The following is a 17549-nucleotide window of genomic DNA, read 5'->3' on the forward strand; positions in this document are numbered from 1 at the left end:
GGGGGGTAGATTATTTAATATAATACACAAGTTTCAGTGAGTCATGTGACAGCAATTACATCACTAAGCACAGATTATAACTGATGACTAAGCACTGTTTATAAAGATATAATTTACAGGATATTCATGGTGTGTGATATAAATGAACAAAACATCTTATTATCATGATGTTTTTGGAAATTGGCCCCTGATTTCGATATAAATTAATGAATGTAGAAAGGGGTGAAGGGTAATGCATAACTATCCTTCTTATGGAAAGTTCCCTAGTTGACCCACGACAGGATTTTATGATGACAACTAAGGCCCTAGATCTAGTATGTTTGGGAAAACAAGGCCTGGTGATCACCATAGTGTGAAAAGCAAGTAGTGATACGTAAAACCCCAAAATTCATACAACAATAGTACAGTTGTACAGGTAAAGGTTCACTAAAACAACATCAATTAAAAATATAAAGAATTTTGCATACTGACTACATATGATAGAATCAAGTATCTACGTGCCCCTAAGTTTGTGTGCAAGTCATTATTCGTAGTTTTATTTTTCCTTTGCTCCTTGGTACATTTTCCTCCCTGTCAGCAAATGGGCACCTATCCTGCAAAGTGAGCTCACTCCTGGCCAGTAGCAAAAAAACTGTAAACCTGCAAGTCCAAAATCATTGTTATGCAATTTACATATAATGCAAATAATGATATGTTTATAACTTGGCCCTGGGTGGAAAAGGGTATAGTACATCTAGCGAAATTTGATTTTTAACTGCTGCTGACATTGTGAAATATCTGTTCCCCTTTTACTAGCATAGGTGCAACCAATAATATGTCTGTTTTAAAAGAGTAGAGCCCCCAATTAAATCTTTATTGGTTGCCAGACTAATACTGCTGGAACTCATCTGCAGCCAGCCAATCATAAATAAGCACTTATGAAAGGTAAGAATATTGCGAGAATGTTCAGCCACAGTCTAAATAGAAGGAAACAGTGGCAACCTGGATGACTTATGAGAAATAAAAAAAAATAAAAATAAAAAAAAATAAAAATTAAGGGTACCAAGATAAATACCCCAAGGGAAACAATACCTTAACATGAGAGGAATAACACAGTATGGCCTTAAACATGTTTTGCCTTGATACTTTATCTTTTGGAGCAAAACCTCTGATGTACATTTTTTTCTGCATTCCAGAAACCCAGTGGGCAGCAACTCGAAAGCAGATTGCTACAGAGATATCTGATCATCAAGATGGATTATGGACAGACTCTAAATAAATGATACACATACCTGTTGGTTTTTACTATGGGAGTTGAAAGAACACACGTCAGCTGCCATCCATAAACAGCCAAAGAATTCAAGAGTGGCATGTAGTCTGTGTGCACTTCTAAACCCTAAAAGGGAAGAACAACAAATGTGAGCACATAGTGTATCGAGAAATTAGCAATTTAGAAAGTGAACATATAAAATACAGTACATACCACTACATCCTACTGTATATACCCCAACAAGCCACCAGCTGTCAGTTGTCATGTTTTCCTTAATCTCAAAAAGGTTTATGCCATACACTGCATGGGTGAGCATCTGCTCAGACACTTCTTGATGAACCCAGCATGTTATAGCCTTAACTGGGGATGTATACAACCAGTCTGAACATGAACCAAGTAAATACAATTCATTTTGAAGATGTGTTTTGTATAGTAGGAGGTTGACCTGGTCTTAATCACTTTTGTATGGATAATTTGCAGCCAGTGCTCTAAGTAATTGCACATAGAATTTAAATTGGCAATCTACAGTTCTTTTAACTCAAACAAAGAAACTGTAAGGTACTGCTGTACAAAATCATGTCAATGCTGTTGATTCTATATTTACAGGTTGTCTCTTAATCTACCCAAAGCTCATACATTTCAGGATGATGGGAATGTACAAGGAAACTCATGACACTTGACTAGTAGTTGTCTTCCCTTGGAGTTTTTCAAGTTCTAGAATTTTATGCTAATTATGTAATAATTACGTAAACAATATGTACACGTCTAGACTTTCCACTTGCTGGGAACTAGGGACAGACCAAACCTACTATTTTAGGATTTTTTAGGATTTGTCTGAATCCTGAATCCTTCACAAAAGATTAGCAGCATACCAAACGGAATCCGTATACGTGCTTAAAAATTGTTTTACTTCCTTGTTGTAAGACAAAAAGTCATATGATTTTTTTAGGATTCGGTTCCCAAATCGAATCCTGGATTCACTGCATACCAACTGGGAACATGTCAGAGTTCAATTGATAAATATGACACTAGAGATTTATTTCCATTACTCTAGAGCAGGGATCCCCAACCTTTTGAAGCCGTGAGCAACATTCAGAAGAAAAAGGAGTTGGGGAGCAACAGAAACATGAAAAATGTTCTTGGCCATTTAGTAGCCCCTATGTGGCTTATCAACCTATATTGAGGCTCTGTTTGGCAGTACACCTGGTTTTTACGCAACCAAAACTTGCCTCCAAGCCTGGAATTCAAAAATAAGCTCCTGCTTTGAGGCCACTGGGAGCAACATCCAAGAGGTTGGAGAGAAACATGTTACTCACTAGCTACTGGTTGGGGACCACTGCTCTAGAGAGTATTTTAGAATGGCTGAACTCAATAACCTTAATGGTATATTGCACAAACCTTTTAGTAGGCAATAAACTCTGAAATCAAAAGTATTTAGAGAGTAGTGATTATTTTTTACTATACAGAGCACATGAAGCATTCCACCATTTTTTTTTTTTATAAAAGCCTGGCTAACTGACAGTTCCATGCAGAGTAGCCTTAAGAATATTTCACATTAATATTTATAATATATTCACAGCAGGAAATTCTTTTTACTCTTTAAACTTTAAATCAAAATGTACATTTCTCCTACTTTAAAATCTTGGCAGAATAATGGTCAGTCCAATTCAATGTGCCCTTAAAAAACATGTTGGCGTCATGTGTAATTTAATAAGCACCTGAATGTCTGAGGCTTTAATGCATTAATCACAACCTTTGAAGTGTTTGATAAAAGATTTAACATTAAAATGGTCCCTCTTATTACATGGATAGCACACTGTGAATGCTGCCTTGGTATGGGAAAAGAAAGACTAAAATGGGATAAGAAACGTAAATGCTTCATATTTCCCACAGTGCCAGATTGAATGATTTATCTACTCATCAGCTGCAACGTGAGCATTTTACATGATGATTCTTTTTCTCAAAGTTTCTTTTTTTATGTGAATTTTGCCAGCAAAATTGCTGCATGTGCCATTACCCTTAAAACCATATTGGTTGTTACCCATTGTTGTTATAGGGTAGCAACAAATGCAGGCCTTACTGCTGCAAATATTCTCTTAGCACCATCACTCCTCTGAGCAACATCACTGAGAAGTATAATTTAGCAGTTCCCTGTTTGATTACCATGATTAATTGCTGCCAACAGCCTCATGCCACTGGCACAAATATGGCTCAGACTATTTATCACTCATGCACTGTGGTAGAAACATGCATGCACCAACTTACAAAATAAAGTTTAAACATTAAACTTAGACTTGAATATGAATAAAGTTTAAACATTATTGAATATGGATGGTCAGCACATAGGCACTGAAAACTATGGTTAAAATTCCTTTAGTTCATTGCAATTAGTTTTGGGGCATCTACTTTGGAGAGCTTAGGGGGAATCTTCAGGTTTTAGAATGGAGTCATGAAAAGCAAAATTACTGTTTTGTACTAGATTCTGCTAGTTTTCATAGATGTCTGACAATGAAAGGTTCAATTAGCATACCCAATCAAAAATACAGAATAAATGAAAATAAATGTATATATATAATAGAACCCCCATTTCAAGCCCCCTGATTTTAAGTTTGCCCTTATTTTACATTGTATATTTGTGGTCCCTTCTGTATATTATGCATAATACATTTCCCTGATTTTACATTTTCCTGGATTGTATACAAATGTAAAATGAGGGTTCTACTGTATATATATATATATATATATATATCTTATATTATATATCTTGATAACGGTCTTAGATCCTGACCGAAACGTCGATCCTTGCGACTATGGTTTTAATCTTTTGATAAATAAAGAAACATATATTTTTTTAAATTCCGGTGTGCGCTGCTTACAACTGTGGATTTGAGATATATATATATATGTGTGTATGTATATATATATATATATATATATATATATATATATATATATATATATATATATATATATATATATATAGATATAGATATATATAACTTTATACAACTCAATGGTAAGACGAAACATTGCTTAGTAACACACAAAACTGAATTTTTAAGCCTTCTCAGTGCAGCAAACCACTACAAATTTAAAAATCCAGAGGTGTTCTTTAAGTCTAGACTTGCTTCAATTCACAGAAGTACGGTCATGCTGGGATTAAGTCGAATTCCATGGTTCACTGAGCAGAAAATGTAACTTAAGAGGCAGATGCTGGTGCTGTGATGTTCAGCGTGTACTGTATGCTGTGCAGAGTCGATACATAATGTCCCTTCAATCTCATTAGCGTGGAACTGTGAGGCTCTAACACATTTTGCTTTGTGCCAAAGAAAATACAATTTAATATTTATGTCCCTTATTTTGAAAGAAAATTGGAAAAAACAAGACTTGCATGAGAGATCATAAATATATAGTAATAGACGGACAGTACTAGCTCATAATTTTACATTTCAAAATCTATCCTCAGATTTTTGCAGAAAGTCAATCAGGAATCCAGTCTTTGTCACTGAGACACATCACCACCGTCCATTCTATAAAATGACATTTTCTCTGAAAAGAGCAGATACAGTATATTTTGCATGAATAATTCATGAACAACAACTGCCCATAAAACAACTGGGTTAAGAAGCACTCGTGAGGTGACACGTTAATGCTTTAGAAATATCTTAGAGGTCAATGCAGAAAAATCACCAGGGAGCATTATAATCACAGCAATGTACAAAGAACAAAGGCTATGCCTTTAAAGGACAAATCGAAGCCACAATAAAAAAAAATTGCCTAATAAAAAAAAGCAACTTTTCAATATACATTAATTAAAAATGATCAGTACTTTTAAAGTTATTTGTAAAAGCGTTTGCTATTGAAAGCAGCATTTGCTTAACTCCTGTTTGTTACTTTTTAAACAATGTTGCAAAAGCCTTAGGGGTAAATTTATCAAAGAGTGAAGTTCCGCCACTTGAGCGAAATTCCGCAGCTCTCAATTCATTTCTATGGGATTATGAAAGGCATATTTATCAATGGGTGAAAGTGAAAGTTCACCCTTTGATAAATACGTCTATAAAAATCCCATAGAACTGAATGGAGAGTGGCGGAATTTCACTCTAGTGGCGGAACTTGACTATTAACTTCACTCTTTGATAAATATACCCCTTAGTTCCCCTGCAAAGTCAGGTCAGTTAATCAGCTGCCTTGTCTCACATTTTATCAACAGTCTTCAGGAAAAAGAATAGAAAAGCACAAACAAAACTGCTTTCAATAGCAATACGTATACAAATAACTTGCAACCCATAGAAACTCTGTAATGAATGTATATTGCAAAGTTGCTTAGAATTATGTTTTCTTTTATTAGGCCAATTTTTATTTTGGGGTTGACTTGGAGGAAGAGTTTGTACATTAATAGCAGTGTAATAGCAGCAAAATGTGGAATTCTTGGTCATTGTATGGCAGATTGCCTTTAAAAGGAACAATTATGAACAGAAAATTAAAAATGGGAAACAAAAATGTATAAAACATTGTTATTTTTAATATACTTTCATTAAAGGGGACATTAACCTTTCCTAAAACTACCCTATAGCTTTCCAAAGCAAGCATATGTAACCCTATCTTGGCTGCCCTCCTGTGCCATAGGATATACACCATTAATTTCTTACCTTCCACAGGTCCTGAATCACCTTTGAGAACAGGCCCAGATTTGTAGCAAGGCAACAAAGGCCCAGTCCAAGGGAGGCAGAATTTCAGGGGCAGCATGCAGCCCAGTGCCTGAGCAGTTCTACTCGTGTGTATTATATAAAGAGAGGGGACAGGAAAGGGGTGAAGACAGGGCGGGGGTAGAGAGGAGAAGGGCAGGGGGCAAGCAGAGCTGGCCTAGGGGCACCTGGATATTAAACCCGGGCCTGTTTGCGAAATGAAAGGGTACTGGGAATTACACTCAATGGAAGTGCCTCCACCAAATGGGATCTGGGAATACAGCTATGGGAGGCCCTACTATGAACAAATGATTAACCACACCATTGCAGTAAAACAAATAGAACTTTATATAACTGGAAAAGTTTAGAGTAAAATACAAACACATTTCAATAACCCCTGCCCTGGGGAACCTGTGAGACAGTTCAACCCTGACACAGTCCTTACCAGGCACAGTCCCACACTCCACTCCTACTGGACAAAGAGTCACAGTCCCTTTTTCCCCAAGAGCCCTTAAACTTTTCCCAAGTAGTGCTACCTGCCCAAATACTTCTCCTGCTGGACAAAGGTCATTGCTCCCATGTAGCAGGCACACAAACAATGCCTCTTCTCAAACAGGGGACATGCTGAAGCCTTCCACTACTCTCCCTCAGGCAGACTCACCCAGGGGCTCACATAGAGCTGGCACAGACATCCACAGTGATTCAATCCTCAGACATGGCTCCAAAGCTTTCCTTTCCTAGAAACTTGCTTAAATCTATAGGGCACGCTCCAACACTATCCTCAGTTTGAGCATAACAAAGCCCCTTTTACTGGTATCCATCTCCAGGTATCTCTCATTGGGGTCCTGTTTTCCTTGAGCCCACACAAGTCATCACCACCCATGTGGTTTCTCTATAGTTGAACTCACAAAGCTTTAAGCTCAGCTGTTTCTAGTCAGCTCTTAACATCCTTTAACCAGTGATGGATTTAAATCTCTCTCTCTGGTACATTTTATCAGGAAATTTACCTGTGTGAATGACCAAATCACAACGGCATCAGCACTTCTGGTATGAATGCCTAAGGCACACAGATGCTTTGCAGAAAACAGTTGGCAGTATCTGCTATAGGCCATTTAAGAGTTGCAGTGACAGACAAATATGGCGACTTTGACTAAAGATGTTCCAAAAGATTATAGTACAGGTATTAAATCTGTTATCCAGAAACTCATTATGCAGAAAGCTCCAAACTTGCAGGAAGGGTATTTCCTATAGACTCAATTTTAATCAAATAATGAAATATTTAACAAAATAATTTTATTGTTCTCTGTAATAATAAAATAGTACATTGTACTTGATTTTTACTAAGGTATAACAAACCCATATTAGTGTCAAACAATCCTATTAAATAGACTAAAGGTATGGGGATCCAAATTGCGCAAACATCTCTTATATGGAAAGCCCCAGGTTCCGAGCATAAACGAACAAGAAGCCAGGACACAGCTCTTTTCTGTAAGGAAATGTGGGCAGTACCCTTACAGCCACCACAAATCAGGCCTAGAAGTTTGTACAGCTGTACCATAAGAAATTCTGTGTTTTTAAAGAAAACAAGAATCCAGGCCATGAGGTCATGAGCATGACAGTGATACTGTTAATTTGAATATGTTGAGGAAGTTGAGGAATAAAGTGCACGAGAGCCAAGCTTTGTGTTAACATTATTCAAAAGGCAGAAGAGTTTTGATACATTAACAGCATATAAAACTGTGATGAGTGTGATGAGTGTATCCGAGTTGTGTTTAGCTGTTCCTTGTGCTCATTATGATGCATGCCCACTGACAGTATAAAGCATCAAAATGTCAGCACTCTACCCATACATTATACCTAAATGTGCGTTACTTGTGACCACAGTGTTCTAAACAATCACAACCTTTACTTTGTACCTGGTATATATAATTAACTGTGTGATTCCACCTATTGAGAACCAAAGTGTCCAACAAATTGCTGATTGCTCTTTTCAGGCATTATTTTTATCTTTGGACAAGAAAGCGGTTCCAGAGGGAGCAAGTGAAGAAAAGGTTGTAATTACTAGAACAGCACCATATTATTAGCTCAGCTCCTGACTCTGCAAGAAAAGTAGAGGTAGAAATATAGGCTTAGTCTCAGTGCCCAATCCTTCTCTCTCTCTCCTGAACTTGGTGTTGTTAATTGGGAATCATATTGTTTTCTAATATTTACAGAATTGTACAGTTATCAGTCTTCCATGGCCTGTTAGAGTTCCATGGCCTGTTAGAGAGACCCAGGTAATGAAGGACGGCTGAGCCCATCAGATGAGAGGGATGAGGAGTAAAACATAGAATAAATAAAAGATGCCTATGCTCCAGTCCTGGATCTGTTAATGAACTACATATTTTAGCATATTCCTATCAGCCTTCTAATTGGTTTTCTGTTTGCTTTAAATTACTAGTTTCATGGTTTGAACAATAATTTGATGAACACTTTATTTAGTCAAAGGTATATCTGAGTGGGTTAACTGGGGTATTACCCATAGCTATCAAGTGAGCCTGCCCCACTTCGTAGCTGTATTGATATACCTGCAGTTAAGGTAAGAGTTTAGGGCTTATTTACAAACACAGTCACAAGTGTGTTCTGCTGAAATGGACATCATTTATGCAAATAAGCTTCTTGTACTTCCATCTATTTGTGCCAAGCAACATTGTGCCTGCCCAGTGGATGGATCATGTGCCAGTTCATCTATTAAGGCAGGGAAGCCTGGAGGGGAACGGGGCAGTAATTCCACGGTTCCTGCAGGCTGCATCAATAGGCATATGCTCTGATTTTGAAAAACAGTGGCATAAATTATAATTGCATTATTGGGGAAAAACATGATAGATTGCATCAAAAATAGCACTTTCCACACTGCACTTGCAGGTATAAATGAGTGTTGTTTTTAAAAGTCCTTTGTTTTTGTTTTTTTTAAATAATGACTAACAAGTAATCTGAATTCTTGATATCTACTAAATATCTTCTAAAGAATTCATTTAAGTATTAAATAAACCCAATGGGACTGTTTTGGCTCCAATATCCAGTTATATAATAGTTTTTGTCATCATGTACAAGGTATGGTTTTATTGTTAAAAAGAAAAAGGAAATCATTTTAAAAAATGTTAATTGTTTAAAAATGGAGTCTATGGGAGATGGCCTTTCTGTAGTTTGAAGCTTTTGGGAAAATGGGTTTCTGGATAAAGGAAAACCCTTCTATTGTTCTGAGTTGCTGAATATATTGGAGCTTTAAAAATTTGTGCCAATAATAATATATGTACTATTATCGCATATACATAGAAGCTGCCAGTTTCCCTCCAACAGGCTAGATTATGACCTCTGTAGACTTTTCTAGGAGGTACAGTATTTGCTTCCCTTTAATTTCTCGTCACTTCACTCTGCCTTATTTGCAGCAAACGTTCTGTGGGGGGATTGTAATATAAGTCGCTAATGGAAAAACTATTCGCAATGCAAAAAGTTATGCCTTTGCGCGAACAAATTTTGCTTTGCGTGAACAAATTTTGCTTTGCGCGAACTTAATATAGCTTTTGCGAGCACGGAAACTGTTTAGCGACCATTTCCAACAAAGGACGGCCGTTTGCGAATTTTATAATTTACAACAAAATGCAGTCAATTTAATAAAACTTATTACTGAAAAGTCGTTCTGTTTGCTCCAAAAGATTACGACACCTTCACGCACTTAAGAGTGCGAAATTACAATTCGCAATTATTCGCAATGCAATAACAGTTTAAGGAACAATATTACATTGCGAGATGTGGATTTTTAGTCTTATCTACGCAAATTGTTTTGCGCCTTGCAACTTTAATTACATTCCCCTATATATGTCTATTTGGTCTTCAGATGTAGTATTGCTTGGATTCGTTTATATTTTTTTTATTTCCTGAGATTATCAAGATTGTCAAATTAGGCCAAGCAGCTATTCCTGGCTGTCGTCTTTTATATTTCTGTGTCAACACATTCATAAACAGAGACACAAAAATAGATGAAAAATTTCACTTTAGAAGACCTAGTAAAGAAGAGTTGAAAAAGTGACAGATGGTTAAAAATCAAAGGAATATTAGGGAAACATATGCAAAAATAGAACACAAGAAGCAAAATACTATCAGAGGGAATTACATATTTTACACACTGAATGTATTATAAATAAAAAACCTTATATATGTTTAAAGGTATAGTTCACTATATGAAATACATCATACACTCTTAATTAAGGGCTCCTTTATAACCACACAAGTTCAAATTGCTTCTCTTGCAGAACAATGCCTAAGGAGGCATGCCAAGAATCAATGCCTGGATCTTCTAAGACAGATAATGGGCCATAGGTAGCAAATGGAGCCCAATAACTACTATCTGTTCAAGGGCAGACATTGCCTTATGGGATACCCCTATGCACTTAGCAATCTGTGGTACCATCTGTTTTGTAGCCTACTTCATATATTGACTCTCTGGATATCATCCACTAAAGCTACTGGGTACAATTTAGAAAGGCACAAAACCATCTGCTTTTAGCGTATACAACACAGGACTGCAGTGCCTGCAAGGAGTTGATACATTGGCTAACAGGAGCAGGTATGTGGGAGGCACCTTATTAACAAGTGTACGGACCCATAGGGTTAAGTTCCACTATGGTCTGCAAATCTCATGTGTTGGACCTAAACTGGGGGGGAGGGGAGTGAGTCCTTTATTCCATTCGCAGTATGCCCTGGTAGATTCCAGAAAGTATCTATGTTGCGAAAGACATATAAAAAGCTGAGCTGCAATGTGCTAAGGGTTAGTCTACTTCCAATTTACTCCATGATAGAGTGAGTCTTTGGATCTGGGATCCTTGCAGCAAAAGGCCCCAGGCTATGAAGACAAACCACATGGGTGGTGATGCCCTCGGTGGACTCTGGGATAACGGGCCCCAATTGAGAGCAAAGGAGCTACCTGGTTATAGATTCCTGTGAAAGAGCCTGGGATGTGCTCACACTTTGGATGAATGTTGGAGCTGGCCTGAAGATTAAAGGGATACTGTTATGATTTTTATGCTGTAGTTTACACTGCAAATAATTCACTCTACCGTATAAAAGGTTGTTCCTGAACCAACGAGTACATTTTTTTTAGTTATAATATTGGTGTGGAGGCAGCCTGTGTAGGGAGTGTGTGTGGGTCATACCTTTATAGTATATCTGTATTATATTTTATATGATATATATTTATAATAGAGGGAATGTTGCTTGTTATATAAAACAAGTTGTGCAGTTGTATGGTAAATAGCTTGCATTGCGAGGGGGTTGCATGCTATTGTTTATGCGTAAACAACTGTTGGGGCTGTAAAACATCGAAGCCACCTTTTCTGGAGGAGTGATTTTCCCGGACCAAAGGTGGATAAGAAAGCCCAGATGTCTGGTCTTGGAGACAGTAGGATTGAGGTAGACAGTAGGATTGAAGGGACAGCAGTTGACATCTCATGCTAGTTCCCTGTGCCTGTGTTTGCTCAATTACAGCATAGATTACAATTCCATTGAATAGGAGAAACAACAGTTCAGATTCAGTTCCATCCTAAAGTGCTGGCTCTTTCTGAAAGCACATGACCAGGCAAAATGACCTGAGATGGCTGCCTACACACCAATATTACAACTAAAAAAAAATATATATATTTGTTGGTTCAGGAATGAAATGTTATATTGTAGAGTGAATTATTTAACAAAAGTACATTATATTCCCATTACTTCAAAACACATTCATTTTTTTGTGTTACTGTTCCTTTAAAGAGGACTACGGGGACTGCTATATTTCAGAGATTTCTAGATGGCGCTTCTATATACACATAACATACTAACAGCCTAAATTTCTTTAGGAGGCAATTAACCTGTCTGTTTGTTTTTGGAACCAGGGTCGGACTGGCCCACAAAAATCCTGGTAGGCCCCATTCCTGCTGGACCCACCTGACTAGCTGTTGTTGCTTATTGTTTAGTGGCCCCTGGGGTGAGGTTCTCTGATGGGCCCCAGGCACCCCAGTCCAACACTAGAGGAAACTCACACAGACAACATAGGTTGGTGCTCCTATCAGCAGAAAACTGCACTGGCCCATGGTTCTTCTAGCGAGCACCATGGATTGATCCTCTTCCTGCTTATTTGGTTTTGTAATTTCCCGGGGCAGACGCATGCGCAGTAGAAATAGCCGGCGTTTCCGTTACCGTTCGTCTTTTCGATTAACTGCGTATGCGCAGACAAAAAGAAGCAAGAAGAGGTTCAAACTGCGATTTTTTTCCCCAAGAATCTCTAAAAATTTGTGATATTCCTACATTTCTAAAAATCTCAAAAAATTTGAATGTATTAAGCATAAAAAGCAGGAAAAACTCTAATGCAAAACTTTGTAAAAGTTGCCAAGGTCCTATAAAGTAAATTGGAGCTGTGCTGACCTTATTGGAACGTTTTTAAACCATTCGGACTTTTAGAGGTTTTCAGATTTTTTTCACTAGGAATTGTCTGAAAAATTTACATTTTCGAGGTATTCATATTTGTAGTACATCATTCAGCGTAGTTTTTCGTCATACTATTTATATTCAGATTTTTAAATAAATTCAATGACAGTCGTGGTTTGTGCGTATAGCCTCTAAAACCACTAAAATCTGACCTCTAATAAATAAGCCTCTATGTACAAGGTGCATTTGCAATAGGGATGCACCGAATCCGGGATTCTGACTTTTTCAGCAGATTAGATCGAATCCTTTTGCCAGGCTGAACCGAATCCGAATCCTAATTTGCATATGCAAATTAGGGGCGTGGAGGGAAATCACGTGAAATGTTTTCCCCTTCTCATCTCTAATTTGCACATGCAAATTAGGATTCGGTTCGTTATTCGGCCGAATCTTTCGCAAAGGATTCGGGGGTTCGCCTGAATCCAAAATATTCGGTGCATCGCTAGTTTGCAAGAAATTATTTAACTGTGTAATGGAATTGGTTACAGAGCAGTAAATGCCCATTTTAAAAATAAATTCAATGCATATGACTTGAGCTGAACATACTGTGCTTTATGCCTATTTTTTCTATAGTTTTTGAATGTATGTATTTGCTGCTATCCAATTGGTTCTTCAAAGCAATTACAAAAGATGGCAGTTACCCTTACCATTTACCTGACCTGGCAGACATTGAATAAATGCAAGTTGTTGGACTGCAGTATTTTAACATGATCTGGTAACCTCACTGTATAATGAACTCCTGCTTATCTGGATAATGAACTTCTTAAGTTAATGTCACACAATGCTGTGCAGCCTATGCTGCCAAATAGGTGTAGAATTCAATACACCTGTGATGTGTACACATGGGCATATATCAGACAGAAACTGCATACTTTACTTTGTGTACAAATTGATCCCATCCATGCCTGTTGCTACACACAAGAGGCAGCATCAATATTTTTCCTCCAGCTTGTATGAGAAGCAAGCAGAACTCAAGGACAACACAGGGCTTGGTTATACAGGGCTCACAAGAAAACAATTCTTTACATTAAAAACATAAAAAAAGAAACAAAAGGAACAGACAGAATACATTTTCCACTATCTTACTTATTTTGTTCATGCTGTCCCATGCATGCTTTAAATAATTAAAACTTGCTTGCGATAAGACTCATTTTAAAAAGATTTAAAAAAAAAAACTCATTATAGCAGATCTGATAACAGAATCCACTGACAGGAGTGGAAATATTTGTTATGGTTAGTTAGCAAGTCCATAGCCATATGCAGAGTCTCCATTATTGTAGCAGTGCCTGGGAGGAAACAGTTAGGTGCAGAGCTGACCTATCACATCCTGTCTGTTACATTACAATACCACATTCTATTTGTCTCCTGCCTTTGTAAGCAGAAACCTTGCACAAATGCAGCTGAAGTAACTAACTGCTGCCTTTTCATCTTCATTTCTCTCTTGCAGTTTTACCAGCTCTATAAATGTATTTCCAGCAGAAGCAATAAAACGTACATTATTGTGTAATATTCATTTCCATATATATATGACTCTGGTTAAAGCTCCAGCTGTAAATTTCACTTATTATTTCCAAGAAAATACAAACTATTCACCAAAATATCTATCCAGACCCTGATTTGTGGAAATGCCACACTGGGCCAATCCTAGGGGTTCAGAAGTTTGAGCGGGGGGCGGTGGCCTGCTGCCCCTATTTCAAAAAATATTATTTTGTTATTGCACTCTTTTCTACAAACCTAGAAATGATACATACCTCCCAACATTTGAAAAACAGAAACAGGGACAAAAAGCTGTGGCGAGGTCGGTGTAAATATTTAACCACACCTAATTTATGGCCACACCCCTTAATTACCATGTCCATTTTACAAAATGTGGAAGTCTGAACACATTTCTGGGAATTTTAGTGCAATGTTTTATAACAGTTTTGCTGATGAAGGTGACTTTGCCCTTTAAGGCTAAAGTGCCCCATGGGGAGATTTAGTCGCCTGCAAGACTACTGCGAGTTTACTGCGGGCAGCTAATAGCCCCCCCCCGAAATGCCTTCCCACCAGCAAGAATGTGAATTGCCGGTGGGATGGCATAAGTGTTGCTTCGGTTTTCTGAAATCGCCGAAAGTTTCCTTGATTTCAGGGAGATCAGTTGCCCACAGTATCGAAGATTTCTCTCAGGAAACTGAATCTCCCCATGTGCCACCACCCTAAGCTGGGAGTCAGTTTCCCCAAGAGACCTGCTTATCTTAAATAGTTATAATTGTATCTTTGCTTATCTTAAATTGTTACAAATGTATCTAAGAGCAGGCGCTAAGTATTCTGGGCTCTCTGCCAAAAAGCCTCTTATTTCAATTAAGATTTAGAAACTTTGTATCTTTTTCTGGAGTCAGTGCAGGCAATCAAAGAGAAACTCGGGACAAATCAGTAAGAAACCCCAGGACTGTGGAAAATCGGGACTGTCCTGCACAAAATAGGGCAGTTGGGAGGTACCTGTATGCTAATAGCAGGTAGGGTAGTGTTTTGAGGTAGTTGCAATTAAATACAGTAAGTGTTGTTTATTTTATACAGATAGGGTGATGGATAGTTTTGGGCTGTGTATTAACTTGCTGGCTACTGGGGGGGGGGGGGTGAATAATTAAAGGTAAATAGAGACCTCAGTATGCTCTCAAAGACATTTCAACCACCCAATTCTTTTTAGAAATCTCCCCTTTTTATACCTCCAGCTTTAATGGAGCAAGGACATTGCAATAAAGTAAATGGGCATGGTCTGGGCATAACATGGACATGATATAGGCATGACCATTGTGAGAGTAAAGTGTCTGCTCTGCTATGTAGCAATCCTTAGGCTGATCAACAGATAAGAGCAAAGTGGCCATTCTAAAACCCTACAACTATCTGGTCATGTTTAAGCGCTGGTTTCTAACAATCTACAAAGTAATACTTATCCTCACCTCAACATTTGAGGTTGCATTCATTAACAACAGAGTGTCACTTACAATTCTGACATTTCAAAGGTTCAGTTCAAACAGGCTTAATTTAAGAAAAATTATGAATCAAACAGAAAACAGCAGCCATTAATGCCATGTTAGGACATGTTTTAGAAAGCATGGTGATGAGAATCTATAAAATATATATAAACCAGAGACCTCAAACACAATCAGACCTGGGCAATGAAACCCTGAATCTCTTGCATCAGCCATACCACTGTAACCACTTGTAAATAAAGCAAAGCTCAGCAGACGAAACACAGTGAAAAATCCCCAGATCATTTACATAGACAAGCGATGACTGAAAAAAGTCTGACTCGCTGCAAAGATGTACCGCTTGGTACTGTATGTACCAAACCAACCACAACTTAAACAACTTAAAAGAAAATGTATCCAATGGCTAAACCAAAATGAAGGCTGCACTTCGGTACATACAGAATAAAAACAATTATGGGTTTGGAGCCCCCAAGCACACAAACCCCATGGGGACCTTCGTTTTTTTATATAAAGTTTAAAAGGTTGTCACCTGATCAGTACTTTACCACTCTGGTTGGTAAAAATGATGCTTGATGCCTGTGTTATTAATAGGGATAATATTATGTAATAATATAGAATGGCCAGTATTTCTTCTAGAAAAGGTGTCAACCCTAAAATGATATAAAGCAGGACGGTGCAGTCAGTGTCAGTAATACTGTATGGTCACATGGAGCTGTGCCTTGGCTTCTCTCCACATGCTTTTCTGCACTCCCATCTGCTCTGTTGCTTCTCTGCATTGACAGACCCTGCATCAGCCTATGTGCAGGTACATGGAGCGGATTTTGGTGTGAAAACATGATTACATTTTCACACTTATTTCCACAACTGACACCTAAAAGCAGACAAAAAAGAGTTGCTCAAAGATTGCAAACCACAGTTACACTCCTGTGCAACACAACCTCAGGAGCAACACCTCTTTACATTGTAAGAAGGTGCCAAAACAAATCTACTGCATAGACAGGGGCGATCCTTTGCCGCTGCCTCTCCCGATTTGCGTTTAAAACTTTAGCGTCGGAACGGGTCATAGGGGGGCTACATCGCTAGGGCAATGAACGCTATAGCACTCTCTGCAATAGCAGAGCTGAATTTTTGGATTTTCGGATTTCGGCTCTTGAAATTACAGGAGGAGGCTTTTTGCCGCCCCTTGTACCTGGCTGCTCGCTGCTTGTATCGTAAGTCTTTTCAATAAAAATCATATTAAAATAAAAAATAAAACAACCAGCATCTTGAACAGCAGAAATCTCTAAATACAGGTCCAGACCTACAAACTATGTGCCTAGGGTTGCCACCTTTCCAACCGACGAACGGGGGGAGGCGGGACTGTGACGTAGTGGGGGCTATGACGTGATGGGGCGGGACTGTGGCATCAGGGATGGGGCTATGACTTGGCGATCGGCGTTTGCCGCGTCAATCACAGGAAATTCTGCCCAGCTTTCCTAATTTGGAAAACCGGGCAGTCAGTTTTGACCAGAACAACCCTTTAACAGACTGGAACAGTCCTTCAAAAAACCGGGGTGTCCTGGTCGAAAACCGGACAGGTGGTAATCCTATATGTGCCCTTGGCCCAAACCCCCATTGCTGCCCATTGACCCCTATCACCCTGCAGGAGTTATGACAACTGTCAGATCTCGTGTGCCCATTCCCTGGTGCTCTGGAACAAAAGTATGAGGCCCAGAACTTTGTGACCTTTCCACAAATCCAGGCATGTGTAATTATACCTACATAGCTAATGGTCATTTTCATAGCGCCGCTGCCGCCGCATTCAAAGTAACATCAATGTACACCATCCTGGATGCTTGAGAAACTCTTTAAGGCTTCCTTTATGTGAATTATGGAAGTAATGGACTATAAACCATAATAAGCAGAAAACAAAGCAAAAATAAACCAATCAATTTATGTCACTGAAACCAACGGTCAAAAATCTGAGGCTCAAGCTATGGCAGGTCTGAGAAGAAAATGCAAAGGGGCATCAATCTTGGTCTCCAGCACAGAAAAAATATAGTTAAAAATGGGTTACAATCTTTTAGAAACTGTAAAAAAGAAAGTGCTTAGAAAAAGCAGTCAAGCACCTAACATTTTACAAGCCATTGTCATTAAATAATA

At 38.3% G+C, this 17549-nt stretch overlaps 1 protein-coding gene across 1 annotated transcript in view; it reads right to left on the bottom strand.

The window, feature by feature from the left end:
• LOC108719945 (raftlin) overlaps positions 1-17549 on the bottom strand; it is a 198711-nt gene that overhangs the window by 22265 nt on the left and 158897 nt on the right. The window contains exon 8 of the mRNA XM_018269260.2: positions 1272-1375. Coding sequence (XP_018124749.1) covers positions 1272-1375 — 104 coding nt within the window. The remainder of the gene's footprint in view (positions 1-1271; positions 1376-17549) is intronic.

Source organism: Xenopus laevis, chromosome 6S, assembly GCF_017654675.1.
Source record: "Xenopus laevis strain J_2021 chromosome 6S, Xenopus_laevis_v10.1, whole genome shotgun sequence".
NCBI lineage: Eukaryota > Metazoa > Chordata > Amphibia > Anura > Pipidae > Xenopus > Xenopus laevis.